At 44.8% G+C, this 23343-nt stretch overlaps 1 protein-coding gene across 1 annotated transcript; it reads left to right on the top strand.

The window, feature by feature from the left end:
• Positions 1-18962: 18962 nt before the first annotated feature.
• CCR75_007169 (uncharacterized protein) lies at positions 18963-20390 on the top strand (the record flags this gene model as incomplete). Its single annotated transcript, XM_067965233.1, has 1 exon — positions 18963-20390. One exon carries the CDS (start codon positions 18963-18965, stop codon positions 20388-20390), a length of 1428 nt encoding a protein of 475 aa, XP_067820145.1.
• Positions 20391-23343: the final 2953 nt, after the last annotated feature.

Raw genomic sequence — 23343 nt, 5'->3', positions numbered from 1 at the left:
ACATATACAAGGCAAACGAATGGAGGTCTATCGCGAATGACCTCCAGCACACTGCTGGATCCGGCAGAAAAAAAAGCTGTAGGAGAGTATTGGGTAGGACTTTATTTGTTGGCAGGTCCGGTCAGCTAGTATTTTTGCGAGCAACGTTATACTTGATCCACCAATGAAAGTGGTTCAAACGAGAAACACAGGTCTTTTTGATATCACTCAGAGGTGCTCCGTCTGTTCCGAGCAGTTACGAAGCTGCAACCGTGTCCGTAGCTGATATTCTGTCACCGCGTGTGACTCCATAGCTGAGCCAACGACACACCACCGCGTTGTCTGGCTCTTGGTGCCCAGTCTCTCAATGACCTGCTTCAGTAGTGTTGCAAAACACCGCTTACTCGCCTAAAAATCTTGCCTTTAAAGAACGGAAAAATTTGGTGGTTGGAGTTCATGAGCGGAGTGGAGCATAAATAGTGGTGTACCTGTCAATTGGAAAGAAGACAACCCCAGTTCGGATGAGCTTGCTCCGCAAGTCGGGTATTTTTACTCTTGACCAGCGGCGGTCCACCGTCGAAACCCCAAGTTAAAACATTGTGGCATTGAGTGAGCTCCAAACCCTGAGGGTGACCAGAATCGTCAGGGAGAGAAGTACCCCGAACCCTGTCGGACCGACCTGATCGGTAGATGGTCCCGTACCCGTGCGAGAATGTTCTCCGTTTGCGCAATTGCTGGCGTTAACGTGCATCCGAGTTCATGAAGTAGATTTGGACCCTTCTAGGAATGCCTTTTTTTACAGCGCGACAGGCGGAGCGACCTCTGCAAGATTACGTGCAGGTGATACGCTCCGTCGCCTTTCATTACTTGGCCAATACTGGCCCCGCTCAAGAACGGACTGCGGCACGGCCCATCGTGACCGGCTCCTTTTAGAAGGTTGCCATCGACGATGGAAGAGGCATCCCAAATTGCCTTACTTAAGAATCAATAGTGCCTCGGCGACGGCTTAATTTAAGCCGTTGACCGAATGGTTTAATGCCACTAATATGAGGTTAAGCAACGCAGATGTTGTCGCTACAAGTACGCCAAGTGCGGCCATACTGCTGACCGCTGGTATGCCAGTGTGACTGCTGGGCTAAGACGCTCAGCAAGAAGGCCTCCAGGTCGTGGGGAATTTATCGAAATCTTCTGGGTATCGGGCTATCAGCATTGCGGTGACCTTAGGCGAAAGGGATGGTATACTAAAATTTGCGCAGTGCTCGAGCCAATCCAGTAGGTGGTTAGGCTGATGAGGTGTGCTCTCCCAATAACTGATGAGCCGGGCCCAGATCGCCTGAGCGCGAAGACATCCCCAAAAAAGATGCCCCTAAGTCTCCTTCTGCATTCTCGTCGGGTTGAGCGGCGCTCCTGTATTTGTTGTCGATACTGGCGCGGGAAGCGCTAACTGCCGTGTCCAGCATCCGAGACTGATTTGTAAGATGACTTACAATGCGCAGCGTTAGTTTCAATATATAATAAAGACGTACGAGACCTGAACGCCGACAATATGATGTGTGTCGCGCACCGTCGACGCGGGCGGACGGTCGTGTGCTGTACACCGTGAGTGATCCAGGACACCCACGCTGATTAATAAACATCCTCCGGCCAAGTAAGTGCCCGTAGTGCGTAATTTACCGCTGTATCTCTATGCAACGGGGACATAAACGAGGCCAATATCGCATGCCTTGCGGAGAGTGTAAAGGAGTCCTGGAGTGACTTTGTGTGTCCCGGGCTCGATACTGTTCAACGTTTTCCAGAAGAACAGTTTGTAGTGATAATCCAGCAGTATGCGCGCCCAACCGGGGGGAAGGAATCGAAGACCGCACCCTTGAACAATATCCCGGGGAGTACGATCGCGTTAAGTATGAGAACGCGGTGCTCAAGGGTTGTTGAATTTCGCGTAGCAGTTAGGAGGCGGCGCTGCGCACTTTTGATGCGGAGAGCCCAGTTGATATTGCGTAACTTTTCCGTTCCCATTTGATTGCCTAGATACCTCGTAGTTGTTGACGGAGCAACCACTGCGATTTCCTGATACGTGAGCTGACGGATAGTGGCTTTAAAAAGATGATTTAGCTTTTTGTCGGTTGCACATGCAACCCCGTGAATGCGTCATGGTATGCGATGCATGTCGATAGCGCCAAAATAGCGCCAGTAGTCGCCGCATCACTGGCAAGTTTACCAGTATATGCTGGAAACTAATAAATTGACTAAGCTATAATGAGTCAATTATATTTAGGTGGTGGCGGTGAGGATGTGTTCTTTTTAGATTAAGCAAGCGGCGCAAGACTTTATTGTTGGATTCTAAAAAGAGGTTCAAGGTCATCATCTTATGATGTCTTACAATTATCCGGTGTTTCAGCTTCCTCACCCCCGTCACAATTTATGGCACTTACAATTTAGGACTTACGTGGAGGCCTCTACGGCATCCCTTGTGAGCCTGTACGACTAGATGTTGTCTCAATTTGTGAAAATACTTGAGAATAAGATACAGCTCTACCGTTGCTGTCTGCCTCCCTAATAAAATTGTATTATAAATTGTCAATCGTTTATTGCTTAATCAGCAGTACTAATTGTATTAATCAAGGAAATGTCTACTTCTTAAGTCAAAATTAATAAAGACAATAATTCTGTACTTCTTTGTTTATTTCCTCTTACAGGAGATAAAACTTATGTAACGTGACACCCCGTTCACCCACCGTGACAAGATAGAAGCAGACCCATGCAGATCAAATGAAGGACTGATTAAGCGAATGTCTACACTTATTTCAGGTTTTTGTTAGCTCACCCCACCGAAGTTTAAGGTAATCTTATTGGCTAAATTAATCGCGTTTGTTGCTGGAGTGGTTCGAGACATTCCTATCATGAAATGCTCGATTAATATATTGAAAGACTTGAACCAAATAAATGCGTAGCGATTTATTGTTAAGAAAAAGACAAAACCTCGGCCACGTTCGTCAGCAGCCCCATCAAAATAATCAAATAATAAGCTTTTGATGACAAGAAATGTCTAGACCCACCCAGCAACAAATGAAATTACTTTAGCCGATCAAAATACCTCAAACTTCGGTGGGTGAGTTTGGCAAAACCTGGGGTGGGTCTTCCAATAATACCAAATTTGGTTAAATTGATGCAATAAGACATTAGCTCTATTGATTGGTTGATCCAAGTCTAATTCAACCCCGACAACCGTTTCAAGACACGATTGTGCGGTGCGCGAGACGGCGCCATACTTTGTTAGATATGTATAATAAGTTCAATAGTAGATAGAAGATCGTTACGTAGAAAACCACATATATTTTTACAGTTTTACTTTTCCTTAATTATAATTCTTTGCATTACCTTTGGTAGCTAAGGACCCTTAGCTACTTAGAAACATTCCTCTGTATCCCCCCCCGGTGTACGTGAAGTTTCGAGGCACACTGTAAACAAGGTCAACTAGTACTTACCAGTAAAAGTGAAATGTTCCCCGTTACACCTGTTAGCACTTCGTGGTTCGTTCAATGGCCATGCACGTTCCATCAGACATGGACATGTTGGCTGAAGAAGGAGGGTGCTTTTAAGCCCCTCAAGAAGGTTATCACGCAACGCGTGAGAGGTTTACTCATTTGAGTGACCTTAAATGGAGAGCGATCGAACGAGTGAGTTCGGTCGTAGGCGGGCCAGCCGTTGGTGCTATGCTGTAAGCTCTGGGCAGAGATGAACAGCTTGCAGCCATAGCCGAGTTCATTTAGCACGAACTCGAAGAAGCCCAAGAGAAAGTAGCCTTGCTTCAAAAGCAAGGCTCTCAACACACAGAAATTGTTGAGAAAACAGGTTGCTCAACAATTGGAACTGTTGAGACAGCAGTATTTTCATGCTGCTAATGGGCAGACGTTTTCGCGTCGACCCGATAGCTGAAAGATCGAATCTTTTAAGTTTAGGGCAGTCGGGGGCGACTCCCCTGAGATGTTTGGCCAAATTAGACGATGCCATAGAAGCTCGTCGTATCAGTGATGATGCGACGAAAGTGAAGTTTGGCATGTCCAACTTAGTCGGACGTTCCAAATCTTAAGCCTTGGGTCTCAAGCTTTATGACTCATTAGTCTTTGGGTCGTTTGAGGTCTTTAAGACCCGGCTCAGACAAGCATTTAAGGCAACCATGTGCCAATTCAGGGCTCGGACTGAGCTCCTGGATTTGAAGCAGGGCAAGCGTGGCATTCACTCTTATGCCCAACATACACGATACCTGGTCAGTCGTATCGTGAGACATCAAATTGATGAACAAGCACAGGTAACTGTGTTATTCAAAGGTCTTGCAGACGAACCTGTTAAGGCCTACCTGTTCCGGCTAGAATTAGAGTCGCTTGATCAAGCGATCTCTAAAGCGGAACGGGAGGACTTTAGCCTGAAACAGGCTTTTTTTCTTCTCTGGTGCTTATCGTTTACCGAGACGACAAGAAAACGGAGGTCCAGAACCCATGGATCTCTCGTATGTAGAGAGCGAGAAACCTCACTCGTCGAGTTTCAAACGATTACAGAAATGTAAACGTTGTAAAAAAATGAGCCACTACTCATATGAGTGTAGTGCTTCACGGCCAGTGCCTAAAAACTCTGAGCGAAAAGACCGACCGCTTGCTAGAACAGTGGAGGACGCGAATCCGACGCCGTTGCGAAATCGCAACGGCAAGGCGAATCATAAAAAAATAGCCGGATCAGTAGATGCAGAGCACCCTATTGATCCAGCAACGTCAGAAGAATTTTGCAGGTTTTCCGATGAAAGTTGCTCCTCACACACAAACATTGTGTAAAATTGCCCCAGGGGATGAGGTCAACCTCATCACCCTGAAAATTGAAGTGTCAAATAAGTTGCCATGTAAGTCCTCGTCGATTGTGGGGCGTCAAATAACTTTATTTGACGCCAATCGCTAGAAGATCGCTGGCTCAAATTGATTGAGCGCGATATCCCTCAAACGAGGATGACAGTGTGCCTAGCAACAGGCGCATCTGTAACAGTTAAGAAACGTGTAGTTAATATCCAATACACGTTAAAAGGGTAAACATACGGTGATGGTTTCATCGAACTAGATTCGGATGACAAATTTTATGTCATCCTTGGATTACCATGGCTCAGAAAGTCGAGCCATGTATAAATTGGCAACTTAGAACCTACCTCTGCACGTCGTGTACGTGAATTCGAGGCACCCTACCTTCATCTGTAATCAGTGTAGGCTGACTAGTACTGCTGTCAGTACTAGCAAAAGGTACGTCATTTGTGCAACATGCGGCAATAGCCGAGCTCATACAACAATACAATCGACGGGATCCAATAGATAGTAACCTTGTTTCACCAGCAAGGCTCTCAACACGGAGAGGTGTTAAGAGGCAAGGGTGCTCAACAGTTGGAACGGTTAAAAAAGTAGCATTTTTACATGCTCATAGCGGGCCAACGCTTCCGCGTCAATCCCAAAGCTTTGAAGTCGAAATATCTTTAAGTTTAAGGTAGTCGAAGGCAACTCATTTCTAAGATGGCTCGTCGAATTAGAAGGCGCCATAGAAGCTCGTCGTATCAGTGATGATGCGACGAAAGTGAAGTTTGGCATGTCCAACTTAGTCGGACGTTCCAAATCTTAAGCCTTGGGTCTCAAGCTTTATGACTCATTAGTCTTTGGGTCGTTTGAGGTCTTTAAGACCCGGCTCAGACAAGCATTTAAGGCAACCATGTGCCAATTCAGGGCTCGGACTGAGCTCCTGGATTTGAAGCAGGGCAAGCGTGGCATTCACTCTTATGCCCAACATACACGATACCTGGTCAGTCGTATCGTGAGACATCAAATTGATGAACAAGCACAGGTAACTGTATTATTCAAAGGTCTTGCAGACGAACCTGTTAAGGCCTACCTGTTCCGGCTAGAATTAGAGTCGCTTGATCAAGCGATCTCTAAAGCGGAACGGGAGGACTTTAGCCTGAAACAGGCTTTCGTTCACTCGATATCGTCTACCGAGACGACAAGAAAGTGGAGGTTCAGAACCCTTGGATCTCTCGTATGGAGAGAGCCAGAAACCTCGCTTCCAAGTTATAAGCGGTGTCAGAAATGTCTTCGTTGAAAAAAAAATGGGCCACTACACCTGGTGTAGTGCCCCACGGCCAGTGCCTAGAACATCGAGCAAAAAAGACCGACCTCTCGCTAGGTACAGTGGAGGACGCAGATCCGACGCTGTTGCGAAATCGCAATGGCGAGGCGGATCGTTGAAAACGAACGGGTTCAGTACGTGCGGAGCGCCATACTTATCCAGCAACATCATAAGAATTTGCAGGCCTTTTGACGAAAGCTTCTCCTCACACAAAAACATTGTGTGTAACTGCTCCAGGGGATGAGATTAACATCACCACCCTAAAAATAAAAGTGTAAAATAAGTTGTCACTTACGTCCTAGTAGATTGGGAAGGCGTCGAATAATTTTATTTGACGCCAATCGCTAGAAGCTTGCAGACTCAAATTTGTGAAGCGCGATATCCCTCATTCAAAGATGACACGGCGCCTAGCAACACGCGCATCTGTAACAGTAAAGTTAAGTGTAGTTGGTATCCAATACACGTTAAAGGGTAAACATAACTATAATAATTTCATCGTACTAGATTTGGATGACAAATTGATGTCATCCTTCAATTATCATGGCTCAGAAAGTTTGAGTCATGTATAAATTGGCAGCATCAAGACGTGACGATGTATGTCTCTTGTTCATCAGATATTCAACTGATGAACGTCTTGGAGCGTCGACAAGCGTAAGGATGTCCTACGAGTGAGTGCGATGGCCTCATTTGTGGTTCGGTCGTTAGCATTACTGCACAAGACCTCAGTGTGAATACCCAACACATTGTGGAGTTAGATCCCGACGGCTGCTCCACAAGCACAGGCAGCGTCGAAGGTCCACCATTGTGACGTGGGCAGAGTTACTGACGGCTGTGCACAAGCACAGGTAGCGTCGAAGCTCGACCACTCGAACAAATTGAGTGGTACGAAACAAGGATGCTTGCTTGAAAAGCAACATCCAAGAAAATGTGAAGCGCCCGTCTATAATAGACAGTGCGAAAATAATAGATCGACTGGAAGTTGATCGTTGAGGATCTCGCTGTGGTAGCGCAAGCACAGCTAGAGGCACTTGAAAAGGATACTCCCCGAATACTTTCGGTGGGAATAAAACCCGGAAACCTGTGTTCATAGGTTCCCAGGTACCTTTGGTAACAAGTTCCAAAGAGGAAACTGAGACAATCAATGTCTTAGTAAACAATGGATCAAGTGTAGGCACTTATACACTTGATCTATTAGCGCCAACGAAGTTAACGTCGGAGATAACTCAATTGCAACGCAAGAACCGAAATTGTTCTTACGTGATCTGCGTAGTGGTAAAGTCGAACAGAATCAGCGTACTTGTCACAGATGACAACTACGTGACCGATATTCGGTCGGCATTAGTATTTCCTGAGAACGAACGGGATTCAGCAGCTCATCAATGGACGAAAGTGTCCTCGATGAGAAGCTTCGGATTGAACGTTTTCCGTCCCAACCGGGTAGTCCCTTTGTCATCATGTCTGCCAACATATTCGACGTCTCACAGTATTTAAGGTGCACTTCGCCACGCTTGCTTTCGTCACGGATGCGATGATACTTGATGTCAATGTGCTCCGCACGGGTGTGGTTTACAGGATTCTTCGTCATCTTGATGCATGATTGATTGTCTATAAAGATCTTGAGCACATTGAAGACAAACCCTCTATATTAAAATCTAGTAACATTTAAGGATGTCTTCCCTGAATCAGTACCGTGCGAGTTGTCTAAGGACAAAGGCACTCAACACAGAGTCGACCTTATCCCAGGTTCGAAATACTGTGTCATGAAGCACTGCCCATTGCCTCGTGAAACAAGTAATAGCAATCGACAAATTCTTTGCCGAACGCTTAGCAGCAGACCATGTGAGGGAGTCAACTTCCCTACATAGCTCTTCGACCTTCTGTGTGCGTAAATCGACATGAGGATGGCGGATAGTGCATGTATTCAATAAACTGAACGCGATACCACGAAAAGACGTAATCATTGATGGTATGTCAAAGAGTGCTATCTTTTCGTCAATGGATATGATGGACGAATTCTAATAGATCGTATGCGTGAACAAGATACTCTTTTTACAGCAGTAAGCACCCCAAGCGGTAGACTATGGCAGTGGCTAGTCATGCCGCAGGGACTTATTATTGCCCCTGCGACATTTAACAGATGTGCTACCAATCTTTCGAGATCGGTGCGTAATTTTGCACCGAGCTATTTTGATGACGTCTTTCCGTTCATAGCAGAGCCATGAACGGAAAGTCGGATGTTGAAACACATCGTACCCACGTCCGAAAGGCTCTACACTTATGCGTAAGCACAAGTTGTATGCACATTTCAAGAAGTGTATATTCGCTGCAAGGAAATACTACTACTTGGGTGCATCGTGGGTAAAACACGGTGTACGACCGGATCCAGAAAAGATCAAGGCGATCACCGATTGGCCTGTGCCGGTCGATGTAAAGGGACTGAGAACATTTCTTTGCGGCGTTCCTGCACAATTACTCACGCTATTCCGAAATAACAGTACATCTTTCTTCTTTGTTAAAGGAAATGGTTAAGTCGTCATGGAACGCTGATTGTCAGCGTTCCTTCGAAGGTATTAAAAAGCTTGATGCAGTTGCCAATCCTGCCTATTGCTGACCAAGATCAACTTTTTTATGTGGTCTATGACGCTAGCGATTTTGCAATCGGCTGTGCTTAAATGCAATACGACACAGACGGCGCTGAGCGCGTCGTCTGTTAACGCGTGGTGAGAGAGATAGAAGGTTCTTTGCTCGAGCGAGCCCCCCTTGAAAAAGAGTTACTCTCAAACAGATTGGCATATACGTGAGTGGCGTAAGCCATTCACGAAAAATTGTGTATGCTTTGTAAAAGCAAGCACTGAATTGTTGATGGCAAATTCTACCATCGGCAAGAACTCGCTCCAACTCTTAAAAGAGTGGAGTATCCGCGAAGTATCTTTTCGAGAATACGGTTTGCACGCCTCGTCTGACCATCTGTTTCAGGATGATCAGAAAATGGTATGTTCAACTGTGTTCAAGAGATTTGCACACAGTTTGCCGAAATTCCGCCGTGAATTTAGTGTCTTGATCTGATCTACCAGTTCACGAGAGAACCCATGGAGTCGAAATATTGTGTCAACAAAGACACGAGCACAACCTTTGGCTGTAGTCGACTCCGGGACGGCAGAAACATGTACCATCTTGCTAATACGATCAGCAAAAACAAAAATACCATTATTCTTGGGGGTGTCTTCGGGAAACCGAAGACGAAGTCCATAGATGCGGACTACCAACACTCTGCCGGAGCTGGCAGAGGTTGTAATGGAGCACGGAATGAAGCAGTGGGCTTTACCCGTTGCCATGCTTCGCAAGCATGTATAAACTTGCGAACAAGCTCATATTGGCGTGGGCAATAGAAGTCGCGACTTATCGTAAGAAAACTTATTGGTGCATTGTGGCACTCATACTTGATGCGTAACCGCAAACTATTACGGTGGTGATGACAACACGAGGTGTGTCGCCAGCAATGGTTGTGCAATACAATAACCCATCGCGCGTTGCGTATCGATCTGTGATGATCTGTACAAGTTCGATAATCCTTTTAAGGATTGTTGGCATGAATCTCAAAGATAAACATCAACCCTGTAAGAACCTTATCTTCCTGGTAAGATATTCTAAAATTGTCGAGCTATGTTGACGACAGGACACTTATTGCTGCAATAGTAGCCTTATGCTCACTGTTCGCTTGCGCAGTCGGCTCAAAATCGGATGGCATCAGCGACTACGTTAAGTCGTCCTGGTTTATTCTACACGGAGAAGTTATTCTCCGCGAAGAAAGGCAACCATCGTGCCATTCTTTGCGAGAGGTGTGGACTGTTTACGGCCGTGCGTAAAGACGCATGGTCCGTATATACAGTGAACGGTCTACCTCTCAAGAGATACACCCAAACTTAGCCAGTGGATATTTCGTGGCAATGAGTTCCTTGTCATGCACTGGATAGTTGCGTTCAGCTAGTTGAAGGTGACGCGATTGGTAGCACTAAGGTCAATGCGAAGGATAACAATGTTGATGTATTTAACATTGAAGTGGACAAACTCAGTAATAACAATAATACTATTACTGACTTTGTCAACGATGCTGACAGACTCAGCATCGAAAACAATATTATAAATGAGAACGATAATATTTTCAATAATGAAAAAATCAAAATCTCCGCAGTGCGAGCCGGTCGCACTGAAAACAAAAATAAAATCGAGTCACCAGGTGATTTCCAGTTGGCTAGAGTAGCAGTGGTCCGTTTCGTACAGGTTTCCATCGCTAATGCGGTGGACCGCCAGAAACGGAACTCTGACAAAAATGGAAGAGCAAACATACTTTCATTTAAAATTAATGACCTAATCCTACTGTCTACGGTAAACCTACCATAGCATGTATTGACGAATGTAGGCAGTAATAAATTACTGTCCAGGTAAATCGGCCAATTTCGTGTATTACATCGCCAAGGCAATGCATACATGATCGAGCTGCCTCGTAGTATGCGTACGCATTCTCCGTTATATGTTGGGCGTCCCCGCCCGTACCATCAGTACGAGGCTTCTTTCGAGTCCGAATGACACCGGAAGCGTCAAGGGCTTCGCCAAAGCCTGATGGTTCCGAGCCAAAGATCTCGGAACAGAGTCTGATTCTCTTGAACCAGACGATCCACGAGGAAGGGATCTTATAACGAGCTGTCACCAGCTCGTTTTGAAGGGACTGATGCGTCCATTCCTTGGCCAGTTGATCAGTCGCAACCTGCGCACAGTTTCTTAACTGGTCACCGCTAACTCGCGGCGACGGGACCGCTCGTGATCAAGATCCTCCCTTAAATAATAAAGAGTGTTATCCAAGTCATGATGTTGATTAGGCCTCGTCAAACGAAGCGAACCCGACCCTCCCCCCTCCACATGCATTAATGGATTCAGGTGGTGAGAAGCGGTTGAAAGCTTCTTGAATCACCGTGGGACAAAGGGGTTCAAACAAGTTATCTCGTTCGTTTGCGAGGGTATCACCCTTTCATGATAGTTGGAAACCTCGTTCCCAACTGATGTTGGAAGAGACCCATCCTCCTCGGTAGAGGATCCATCGGAGAACGAGCACTTTCCGGATCGCAAAAGGATTGGACGTTCTAAATCGCTTGACGCATCTCGTAAGAGATGACAGTCCCCCAATGGGGATCGTTGAGGTAATATGTTTCCTTAGGGTCATGGCTTGCACCCTTAAAACAGCACGGGTATTAGTCCCCCTACGAAAGGCAGGGAATCCCTGCCTCTCTAGGCAAACGGTGCAACTCATAGCGTGCACCGACTACGGTCCGTTTCTCGAACCGTTCACGGAAAGCATTTGGCTTGTCAAGCCAGACCTCACGGCCTACGTTTTGTACATTCTGTACAAAGGCTGCCCGAGCTTGGAACAAAGGTTTGACATCTTTTACCCGTTACAAGTGTACCACCGATGCCGGAAATAGGCATCGATGAAGAATTCCGTTTCATTCTCACCCCCAGGCTTGTGAAGCCTGGATGAGTCGAATAAAGGAATATAATATTGTTCGTTGGTCATACCAGAACAGCGAATAAGGTTTCTCTTAGAGGGCAACTAAGACCTCTTTTCAGGAGCGAACAGCAACGTATTGTGGTTCCTGTCCTGTTGGCTCATGTTAACGTTAACGTTTACTTGGCCCTGGAAGTCATCCCTAGTATCATTACTTTTCTGGTGATGCAAACTAGCACCACCAGCAGCACTCTTCCCTTCGCGACCACTTAATTCCTGGTGACGCATACTAACGTTACCAGAGTTGTCCAGTCACGTACAATTGGTGTAGCAGGTGACTTGTCCCCGTCACCTGGAATGTCATCAACAGGTGGCATATCTCATTCGCATCCAATGGGAGTGGGAGGTGACATATCCCACGCAGTAGACGCATTAGCGCCAACTGAAGCATTTGCCTTACTGACAACTACACTGATCCGTGTAGCTGCCAGCTTGGCGGCCTCACGGCCCACGCGCACGAACTTATTCGTCACCATCTTGATTTTGGTCAAAATCAATAATGCAAATAAGTTCGGTATTTTGATTAGAATCAATAATGCAAACAAAACCGGTATTTTGATCAAAATCAATAATGCAAAATTTCAAGGAAAGACATAGTTATCTTTCCTGTCACGCTGCATCAGTCACTATAGTGACTGTTGGTTAAGAGATGTGATGTAACGGGATGTCTTGTTACAGAAGTATTATTTCCTATACGAGGAATAACAATAATTACTTTCTATACGTGGAGATAAACAAAAAAGCACAAAATTGTTCTCTTTATTAATTTTGACTAAAATAGTTCCAATTATACCAAAATTGGTATCATTGATGCAATATGACATTTGATCTATTCATTGGTTGATTTAAGTCTAATTCAACCCCGCCAATCGTTTCAAGACACGATTGTGCGGTGCGCAAGGAGGCGCCATATTTTGTTAGACATTAATATAACAAAATTACTATCTTTATTAATTTTGACTTAAATAGTTCCAACTATACCAAAATTGGTATTATTGGTCACTATTAGATAGAAGATCGTTAGGTAGGAAACTAAATATATTGATACAGTTTCACTTTTCCCTGATTATAATTCTTTGAATCACCTTTGTTAGCTAAAGACCCTTAGCTACTTAGAAACCTTCCTCTGTACCCCTGTGTACGTGAAGTTTCGAGTCACCCTGCCTACACTGTAAACAATACAATGTCAACTAGTACTTACCAGTACTAGTGGAAGGTGCCCCGTTACACTGGGTACATAAAGTCGATATGCATGGGTCATAAATCTCGCTGGCTTTGTAGATGACAACTACCGGCTATATATGAGGTAACATGAGTGTAACGGGGCATGTACTGCTTCAGTAAAAGTCCACTTTGCACTGCTTCGTGGCGAGTGGTGCCACACGTCACTTCACGTACACTTGTACGTGCAGAGGGAGACTCTCTTTAAAACAATTGCTTAAAGAAGGATAAAAGTAAACTATATTGAATATAATTAACTTCTTCTGTTTCTATCTATTTAATACAAACTTAATTATATACTTATACAAAACATGTAATAAAGTCTTATCTGTCTCTCTCTCTGCGCGCGTCCAGTGCTGACTGGACCGCGGAGAAGTAGTTATAATGGCATATATCTACCAATGGATAATATTTCAGAATATTACAATCTAAAGTAATATTCTCCCAATATTATCTACCACTTAGATATCATATTAATTAACAACCTTTAAGTGTTATTTCATGTAACACACACCCCGTTACATCACCCTCCCTTAAACGGCAATCACTCTGACTGTCATTGAATAGAGTAGTCACTATAAGACTACTTAATTGAAAGCGATGTTGATTGGTCAAAACCATCATTTTGAATTATATCGCATTCAACACGAAAGTCTGGTTCGTGATCACAAGAATCTTTTGGGGATTCTTAAAAGGGGTGGTCAGATCTGTCCGCGGAAGAGACCGCGTACTGATGGTACATGCGGAGTCGACAAACGTAAAATGTAGGATGTGTTCGCATCCTTCGTGGCAATTCTATTGTATGCGCATTGCCTCTGCGATGCAGTACACGGCATGGCCCAATGAACTTGGGTAGTAGTTTACTACTACCCACATTAGTGATTACATGCTTAGGTAAGTTTACCGTAGCCAATAGTACTCGATCATTATTTTTATGAAAGAACATTTGCTCTTCCGTGTGTTTGTCGGCGTTTCGTTTCTACCGGTCCACTGCGTTAGCAATATGATCCTGTACGAAACGGACTACTGATTCTCGAGCCAGCAACAATCCCTCTGCTGACACATTTGTTTTTACTTTTTCAGTGCGCTTTGTGCGCACTGCCATGAGGCTTTCTCTTCTTTGATGTCGATATCTTCGACATCAACATCATACGCGTCGTTGGTAACTTCGACGCGTGATGAGCATGAGCCAGAGTTGGGTTTGCTCGTGCGAGTCCCCCCCTTAAACTAGAGGATCCCCCTAATTGGGTGGGTATGCGTGGATGGCGTAAGCCATTCACGAAGAATGGTGTATGGGTTGTAGACGCATGCACCGAATTGTTGATGGCGAATTCGACCATCGGTAAAAACTCGCTTCAATTCGGACACGATTAGACGGAACCTCGAAGTGTCTCTTCGAGGACGCGATTAACGTGTTCTGTTTGACCCTCCGTTTCTAAGTGATCGGATGTTGACATAGTCAGCCGTGTTTCGATCTCTCGGAACACGGATTGCCAAACTCCGCCGTGAATTGTGGATCTCTATCCGGGATCAGTTTACGGGGTAACCCATGGAGTTTCAATACCGTGTCGATAAAGACACGGGCACAACCCGGAGCCGTAATCGACTCTGGTACTGCAGCAAAATGTACCATCTTGCTGAATCTGTCTACAAAAACAAGGATTCCATTGTTTTTGTGATCGTCTTTGCGAAATCCGAAGACGAAGTCCATAGATACGGACTGCCAACATTTTGCCGGAAGCGGTAGAGGTTGGAGAGGTGCACGGGATGAAGGGCTAGGCTTCACCTGTTGACATACCTCGCAAGCATGAATATTCTAGCGCACGAATTACTTGTGCAAGTACGCCGCTAGCCCAAGGATTTTTCTAAGTCCCTTTCGATCGACTAAAACTGGCCAGTCGGTAATTGCCTTGATCTTTTCTGAATCCGGGCGTACACCGTGTTAACCCACGATGCACCCAAGAAGTGGTATTTCGCTTGCAGCTAATATACACTTCTTGAGATTTGCGTACAACTTGTGCTTTTGCATAGGTGTAAGACCTGACGAACGTGAGTCTTATGAGCTTTCACGTCCGTTTCTCCATCCATAGCTCGGCTATGGACGAATACATCGTCAAAATAACTCGGTGCGAATTCTCGCACTGGTCTCAACACATTCGTTACGCATCTGTTGAATGTTGCAGGGCTTTACTAAGCCCCTGTGGTAGTACAAGCCATTCTTAGAGCATCCCACTTTGTGTGACCGCTGTACGGTGGCGGATAGTGCTCTCATAAAAATGATGCTTCAGGTCCGTAAACGCCGATATGTAGACATACCATCTATATTTGGTTTTTCTAGGTATTTTCGTTTGTGGGTCTGTTGGATGATTTTTGTTGGATGCTTATGCGTGACTGTTTGTGCGTTCACTCCCAGTGGGAGTTATGTGGGGAGGTTAACTCCCTTGGTCCGCTTTTAATCGTTCGGTAAAGAATTTATCGATCGCAAGTACATGTTCACGAGGCAGTGGCCACTGCTTCATGACACAGTACTTTGAGCCCGGTTTGAGCTCGATCTCATGTCAAGCGCCTTTATCCTTAGGCAACTCACATGGAACTGTGTCAGGGAATACATCCCTGAATTTAATCAAATCCTTATATAAAGGATTTCCTTTGAGTGACTTCCAGGATTGAGTAGCATATCTCTCAATCCGAGTCTTCATTTCGAGGATACTTTCGTCCATCGATGAGCTGCTGAGAACCCGTTCGTTCTCTGCAATTGTTACCGCTGACCGTCTATCGGTTACGTATTCGTCCTCTGTGACGAGTACGCAGATCTGCTTGATTCTACCACTATGCAGATCCTCTCAAGAACCGCTTGGGTGTAGGGTTGGTAATTGAGTTATCTCCGAAGTTAACTTCGGAGGCGCATACAGATCAAGAGAATAAGCGCCTACTCTTGATCCGTCATTAACCGAGAAATTCAATGTCTCGGTTTCTTCCTGGGATTTATCCACAGGCTGCCGAGGGATTAATCCCTCGGGATGCTGAAGTCTGGTCACTTCAGCATTAACTATTTGAGGAGATTTTTCCTCAAGTACGTGGGGACGTCTTCTTTCAACGTCTTCCGAGTGTGATTGCGCTATCAAAGTCGGGTCCTCTACGGTCTACTCTCTACTTGACCTAGGATCATCGTGTTTTCCCTTTTGGACAACCGGTATACTCCTTGAGTGTCCCCCGCTAGGCGTACATTCTTTCTCAATCCACTCGACATCTTCGAGTGGTGGACTTTCGGCGCTTCCTGTGCATTAGCACAGCCGCCGGCAGCTGACTCCACAGTGTGATTAGTAATCACACTGTGATCTTGTGCAGTGGTAGAAACGCCCGTACCACAAGTGAGGCCATCGCACTCACTCGTAGTACACCCACACGCTTGTGGACGCTCCAAGACGTTTATCAGATGGCCATCTGATGAACAAGTGGCAGGCATCTTTACGATCGATGCTGCAAGCTGATTCTTGGATCGTATATTTTGAGCCAAGGTAAACCTAGGATGACATCAAATTTGTCACCCAAATCCAGTACGATGAAATCATCATCACACTGTAAATCTTTTAACGTATAGTAAAATTTTATTACGCGTTTCATCACTCTTTTCGATGCGCCTGTCGCTAGACGCACCGTCATCTTCGTTTGAGGAATGTCGCGCTCAACATATTTGAACCTACGACCCTCTAGCGACTGGCGACGAATAAACTTATACGACGCTCCACATTACACTAGGGCTCTAAGTGACAAATCATTTGTCACTTTAAACTTCAAGGTGATAAGGGATGCCTCATCGCCAGGTGCAGAGACACATAACGACTGTGTGTCTGGAGAAACTTTCGTCAAGAGATTTGCAAAATCTCTTGAGGTTTCTGGTTCAGTAGGGCGTTGCGCCCCTACTGACCCCGAGAGTTTTTTTGGCGGTCCGTCTCGCTGTTGCGATTTCGCAGCAACGTCGGACCCCGCGACCGTTGTTCTTCTGACATTCGGTCCATAAGTACGTTCAGTACCCCTCGGTACTGGGCGTAGAGCACTAAAATCATGAGCGTAGTGACCTAACTTTTGACATCAATTGCATTTCTGCAATCGCTTATTGTTCAAAAAAAGCGAGATTTTTTGCCTTCGACATAAGAGAGGTCCATAGGTTCTGGACCTCCTAACTCGTGCCATCTTGGAGGACGATATGATGACGAACTAGCTTGAGCCTGTCTCAAGCTAAAGTCCGCCTGTTCCGCAACGAATATTGTTTCTTCAAGCGTGTCCAGTTCTAAGCGGAAGAGGTGGGTCTTTACGGGACCATACGTAATACCTGGCATGAACACTGTAATCAACGTGTGTTTATGAACTGGGTTGTTTGTGATACAACTCGCTAAGAGTCGTATGTGATGGGCATAAGCGTGAACATCACGCTTGCCTTGCTTGAGTTTCAGAAGCTCTGATCGAGCTCTGTACTCATCCCTAGGCTGTTCAAACGTCTGTTAAGCCGGGCTTTATAAGCCTCAAGCGACTTAAGGACATATGGGTCGCGCAACAAAAGGCCTAGTGCCCACGTTTTGGCACGACCTGCCAAATCTGACTGAGCAAATGCGGTTTGGATTTGCTCGTCGACGATGTGACGAGCCCTTATGGCATCGTCCAACTCGACAAACCATCTCAAGAGGGAGTCTTCTACGACTCTTCTATACTTAGTGATGTCAATCTTTAAGGTTTCTGAAAGACGCGTGTGCGTCATCCCAGGTACAGGGGTCTTTTCCTGTTGTAACCTCAACAGTTCTGCCTGTTGAGAGCCTTGCTGATTAAGCAAGAATACCTTCTCCTTCGCCTCGTCAAGCTCATGTTGTATGAACTTGGCGATGGCTGAATGGAGGGCATCTCTGTCCAAACTGGACAGCATGGCCAAGATGGGATCATTCTCTACGGTCGAACTCATTCGTTCGACCGCACTCCTTTCTATGTCACTTAGAAACGTGTAGCTATCACGCGAAACGTGATGCGTTTTCCATTATTATTTAAAAAAAAACATGTCCGTGTTGGATGATGAACTGTGGTCCTTGGACGGACTACAAAGTGCTACCAGGTGCAACGGGGCACTTCTGACTTGTACTGCTTCAGTACAAGTCCACTTCGCACTACCTCAGTGCGAGTGGTGCCTCACGTCACTTCACGTACACTAGTACGTGCAGAGGAAGACTCTCTTTAAAACACTTGCTTCAAAAAGGGTTAATTAAAAACTATATTAGTATAATCAAGTTCTTTTGTTTCTAAATACTTGATACCAACTTAATTATATACTAATTAAAAACATGTAATAAAGTCTTATATGTCTTTCTCTTTGCGCGCGTCCAGCGCTGACTGGACCGCGGAGAAAGTAGATATAATGATATATATCTACCAATGAATACGTTTTTAGAATATTACCATGTAAAGTTATAATATTTAGAGAATATAACTTTACATGGTAATATTCCCTTTTGGATAATATATTAATTAACAACCTTTAAGTGTTAATTTCATGTAACGATAATCACCGTTACAGTGGCCGCATAAAGACGTGCCCACCTCCATGAAGCCTGGCACCAAGTATGTAACTGGGTTTCCTCCTACATGTATATTATTTTCTTTAAGATGGAGCGCAGCTACCTCGCTCATAAAGTCAGAGAAATACTTCAAACTCATAGAATCACTTAGTTCTGTATTACTAAGAAGTTCCACAACTTAAATACTAGTTCAAGGATCTGTCGTTCGTAGAACCAAGTGGCAACTTATTCCCGATAGTATGGGCCTGAGGAAGTTACTATCACTGGTCGTAGCACAAGTCTACTTTAAGATCACAAGAAGAAATGAATTAAAGTGAATTTTATTTCATATTTTAAAAATTCACCTTACCCTTACTTCATTAAAAGTAGATTTCGCCACCAGATATCGATCTGGTGGCGAGGTGTAGACAATTAAACTTAAGACTTATTAATTGTAAGTAAAAACTGCACGATACCGCGTCCAATCGAGCAAAATTTTCGGTCGGGGTACCATGAAAGTCGTCGTTGTCGGCTCCGGCATTGGTGGATCATCTGCTGCCTACCACCTCGTGAAGGATGGCCATGAAGTCATACTTATCGAGAAGAATTCGACGCTGGGAGGCCACACGTATGGGATGGAAATTGACGGAGAGATGGTTGACATTGGCTTCATGATGTTTGGCGATTCCAATCCCAACATCAAACAGTGGTTTAAGTCGCTAGGCGTGACTCAGGAAGACGGCACGACAAAGAAGCGTATTCCCATGAGCCTCACGGTCACATCGGATATAAAAGGTGATCTGCAGTTCTCATCACGTGCGCCATTTAACGGCAGTGCCCGCAACCTTTTTGACTTTCGGATCTGGCGCGTGCTTATTGACATATACAAGTTCACGATGGACCTCATGTCGATGCCTGTGAAAGAAAATATTACCACACGTGAATGGGCCGCCAAAGGCCGTTACTCGAACGTTTTTTTTCGCCATTACTTCCTTGCTTTTGTCTCCATTCTCTGGACAATTCCCAAGCACGACGTCCTGGACCTTCCTGTTTCGCAGTTTCTTCGATGCCTCAAGTCACACTCCAATTCATTATACATACCATTGTGGCAAGTGATACTAGGAGCGCTGGGGCGTCGAACGGATCGTCCGAGGCACTTGTGGTGGTACGTCGGCTCAAGCTACGTTGAGCCGTTCATTAAACTCTTTACCGAGGAGTACAATGGAACAATTCGTTACAACGCCACTGTTGATGAAGTTGAAAAGGGCGGCAAGGCTGTCATTTTAAAGAGTGGCGAGAGAATTGATTGTGACCATGTCGTACTCGCAACCCACGCAGACGAGAGTGCTGAAATGTTGCGTTGGAGTGAGAAGTCGTATAGATCACTGATGCGTTTTCACTACCACAAGAGCTTGATTTATGTTCATTGTGACCCTGTCATGCTACCGTTCTCAAAGAAGGTGTGGAGCAGTTGGAATGTTCTCATCACCAAAGATGATCAGTACATTCTGACATATTGGATGAACCGCATTCAGCGCCTTAACACCAAAAAAGACGTTTTTGTGACCATCACACCTCACGACTATCAAGGCAAACGTCCGGCTTCGGATACAATCATTTCTACTTTTCGCTGGGACCACCCGCGCCTCTTAGCAGATTGTATCCCACAGAATGAAATTATTCAAGAGGATGGCATAACTCTTTCCGGTGCCTGGCTTGGCCGCGGATTTCACGAGGATGGTTTTGTAGCAGGTCGCCGTGCAGCAGCCATCGTCCGCGACTCGGCTCACCAACATACGGTACTGTACGAAGACCCCGATAACATTCATGTTCCTGCCGTCCCTCCTTTTGGTATACCATTTAGTTTTCACCTAGTTGGTGTAACTATCATCTGTCTCATGGGCTGTGGAGTCGCCAAGCTACTAAGCAAGCAAGCTTGATCTTCTCATTGCGCGGCACAATGTATAGAGATCAGGCCTTATAGATGCCTAACAAATTAAAAGTGCCGTAGTGTTCTATTTTCGATTCGCGGAGTAATTTACTTAAGCACAAGCACATCAGTGCAAAAAGGTCGACAGAACTACGATTATCCTTGCAATTGGTAGTCGATGACTCGCTGGTGAATTTCTGAAGATCCTGTAACATCCGGTCTCGCAAAGGTCGTCGAAAGCGTAGAAGGTCAAGATATCGTATTTTGTCCACTTACTGCAAAATAAATGCTTAGCGTCTACTACCAGGATATGCGTCGATTGCAAATCGAACACGTGTATTCGTCAATTGATGCATCCAGAAAACGAAGCAATAAGTTGGACATTTGTGACGTGATTTTTTTACGAATCAACAACGAACTCCCCTTACGATCTTGTTGGTCTTGCAGTAAATGAAATCCATCGTCCTGATTGTCTTCTCGACATTGTTGCTTAAAGAGATCTCAGTCGCTGCGACCAAGTTAAAATCTCGAAAGGCGGCTCAAGATCTAAGTGAAGTAGGTTTCAAGAATTACGTATCTTCGTGGACCTCTGTTATAGTCCTCTAATGTAATACTGAAAAAGCCTGATGTTCTTGGTCAATCAACAAGTCATCCAGGACAATTAGGTTGCGAAGTTTCGATTCGTGTTAGATATAAACAAAGAATTTATTACAAATTTGTGTTAATCGCCATTGTCGCGAGTTTACTTACGTTTCTCATCACCCGATGGACAGCGTGCACACCCTTATAGCATTTTGGGATCGATGGTAATGACAGCACATTGTGAAACAATCTTGTTACAGTTATCCCAATTAATGGGAGTTCCATTCATTTGACGGAATTGGAATTCACGTTTGTGAAAGACAAGAGAAGAGCAAAGTAAGGGATCAGCTGAAACCGATTAGCGCTGCATCTTACCTTGGATGTCGAGAGCTGAATATATCGCATCTTGTGGGGCTCTGTTCGGGGAAAACGCCGTTCTCGGTAAAAAAAAATGAAAATATCTCCCTGCTGTCCTTGCGTAGTACAAGTAGCTGCCAACTGCAATTTCAAGTGTATTGGGGTGTCCGTTACATAAATATTATTTCTTTTAAGAGGAATCATAATTATTATTTCCGATGAGAGGAAATATATAAAGAAAGAAGACAAAATTATTATCTTTATTAATAATTTAACTTAATAGTTCCAATATTACCAAATTGGTAATATTGACGCAATAAGACTTTAGTTCTATTGATTGGTTGATTTAAGTTTAATCAACCGCCAATCGTTAAAAGACGCGATTGTGCGGTGCGCAATTAGGCACCCTACATAGTTTGTTAATAATATAATATGGTCAGTAGTATAAATAAGATCGTTACGTAGGAACTTATTACATTAATACAGTTTTACTTTTTCTCTACTTTGAAGCCTTAGAACCAACTTTTGGTAGCTAAGACTACCTATCCCTGTAATCTTCCTCTGCACGTCGTGTACGCGAAGTAACCGAGCCACCCCACCTTCACTGTAATCAGTGTAGGCTGTCTAGTACTGCTAACAGTATTAGTAAAGTGCACCTGGTAGCACTTCAAAGTCCGTTCAACGGCCCACGCACGTTCAATCCAACTTGGACATGTTGGATGATGAAGGAGGGAGCTTTCAAGCCCCTCAAGAAGGCTATCACGCAACGGGTGAAATGTTTACTTATTGAGTGACCTTGAATGGAGAGCCATCGAACGGATGAGTTCGGTCGTAGGCGAGCCAGCCGTTTGCGACACTGTTCACTCTGAACACAGATGAACAACAAGCGGCCATAGCCGAGTTCAGTCAACACGAACTCGACGGGGCCCCATAAAAGTAGCCTTGCTTCACCAACAAGGCTCTCAGCACGTGGAGGTGTTAAAAGAACAGGGTGCTCAACAGTCGAAATTGGTTGTTGTTGTTGAGATGGCAGCATTTACATGCTGTTAGCGAGCCGACGCTTCGCGTCGACCTGAAAGCTTAAAGATAGAAATCTCTAAGTTTAAGGCAGTCGAAGGCGACTCCATTTGAGATGGTTCGTCGAATTAGACGACGCCATAGAAGCTTGCCGCATCAATGATGATGCGACGAAATTAAAATTTGGCATGTCTAACTTAGCCAGACGTGCCAATCTTGGGCCTTAGGGCTTAAGCTTCACGACCCATTAGATTTTGGGTCGTATGATGTCTTTAAGACCCGGCTCAGGCAAACATTTGAGCCACCACGTGCCGAATTCAGGGCTCGAGTTGAGCTCCTAAATTTAAAGCAGGGCAAACGGGACCTATATGCTTATCCAGCACACATGATACCTAGTCAGTTGTATTGTGAGTTTATCCAATTGATGAACAAACACAGTAATTGTTCGACCTCTCGAATGCGTTGAGTGGTACGAAACAAGAATGCTTGCTTAGAAAGCAACATCCAAAAAAAAATGAAACGCCTGTCTACAAGAGGCAGTGCGAAAGTCCTAGATCGAATGTAGGGATCGTAAAGGATCTCGCTGTGAATGCGCAATAACAGCTAAAAGTAGTCGGGGGAGGATACTCTCCGAAAAAACTTTGGGGAATAACTTCCCATGGATCTGCGGGAATACGTCCCAGAAATCTGTGGTCAAATGTTCCCAGATATTTTTGGAAATTAGTTCCAAATAGGAAACTGATACATAATTTTTTTAGTAAACGATCAAGTGTAGGCGCTTATTCACTTGGTCTGATAGCGCTTCCGAAGTTAACTTCGGAGATAACTCAATTGTCAACGCTGAAACTGAAACAATTCTTGCGTGATCTGCGAGTGGCAAAGTCAAGCAGATCTGCGTACTTGTCAGAGATGACAACATGAGAAGTTAGACACGAAATATTAACATCAGAATGCTAGTAGTGATATTAATATTAGTGTGTTCGCAAATATAGCTATGTGGCCGATAT

The sequence above is a fragment of the Bremia lactucae genome, linkage group LG1, assembly GCF_004359215.1.
Source record: "Bremia lactucae strain SF5 linkage group LG1, whole genome shotgun sequence".
NCBI lineage: Eukaryota > Oomycota > Peronosporomycetes > Peronosporales > Peronosporaceae > Bremia > Bremia lactucae.
The sequence above is the reverse complement of the archived record's forward strand: the minus strand, read 5'-3'. Positions and strand labels throughout refer to the sequence as shown.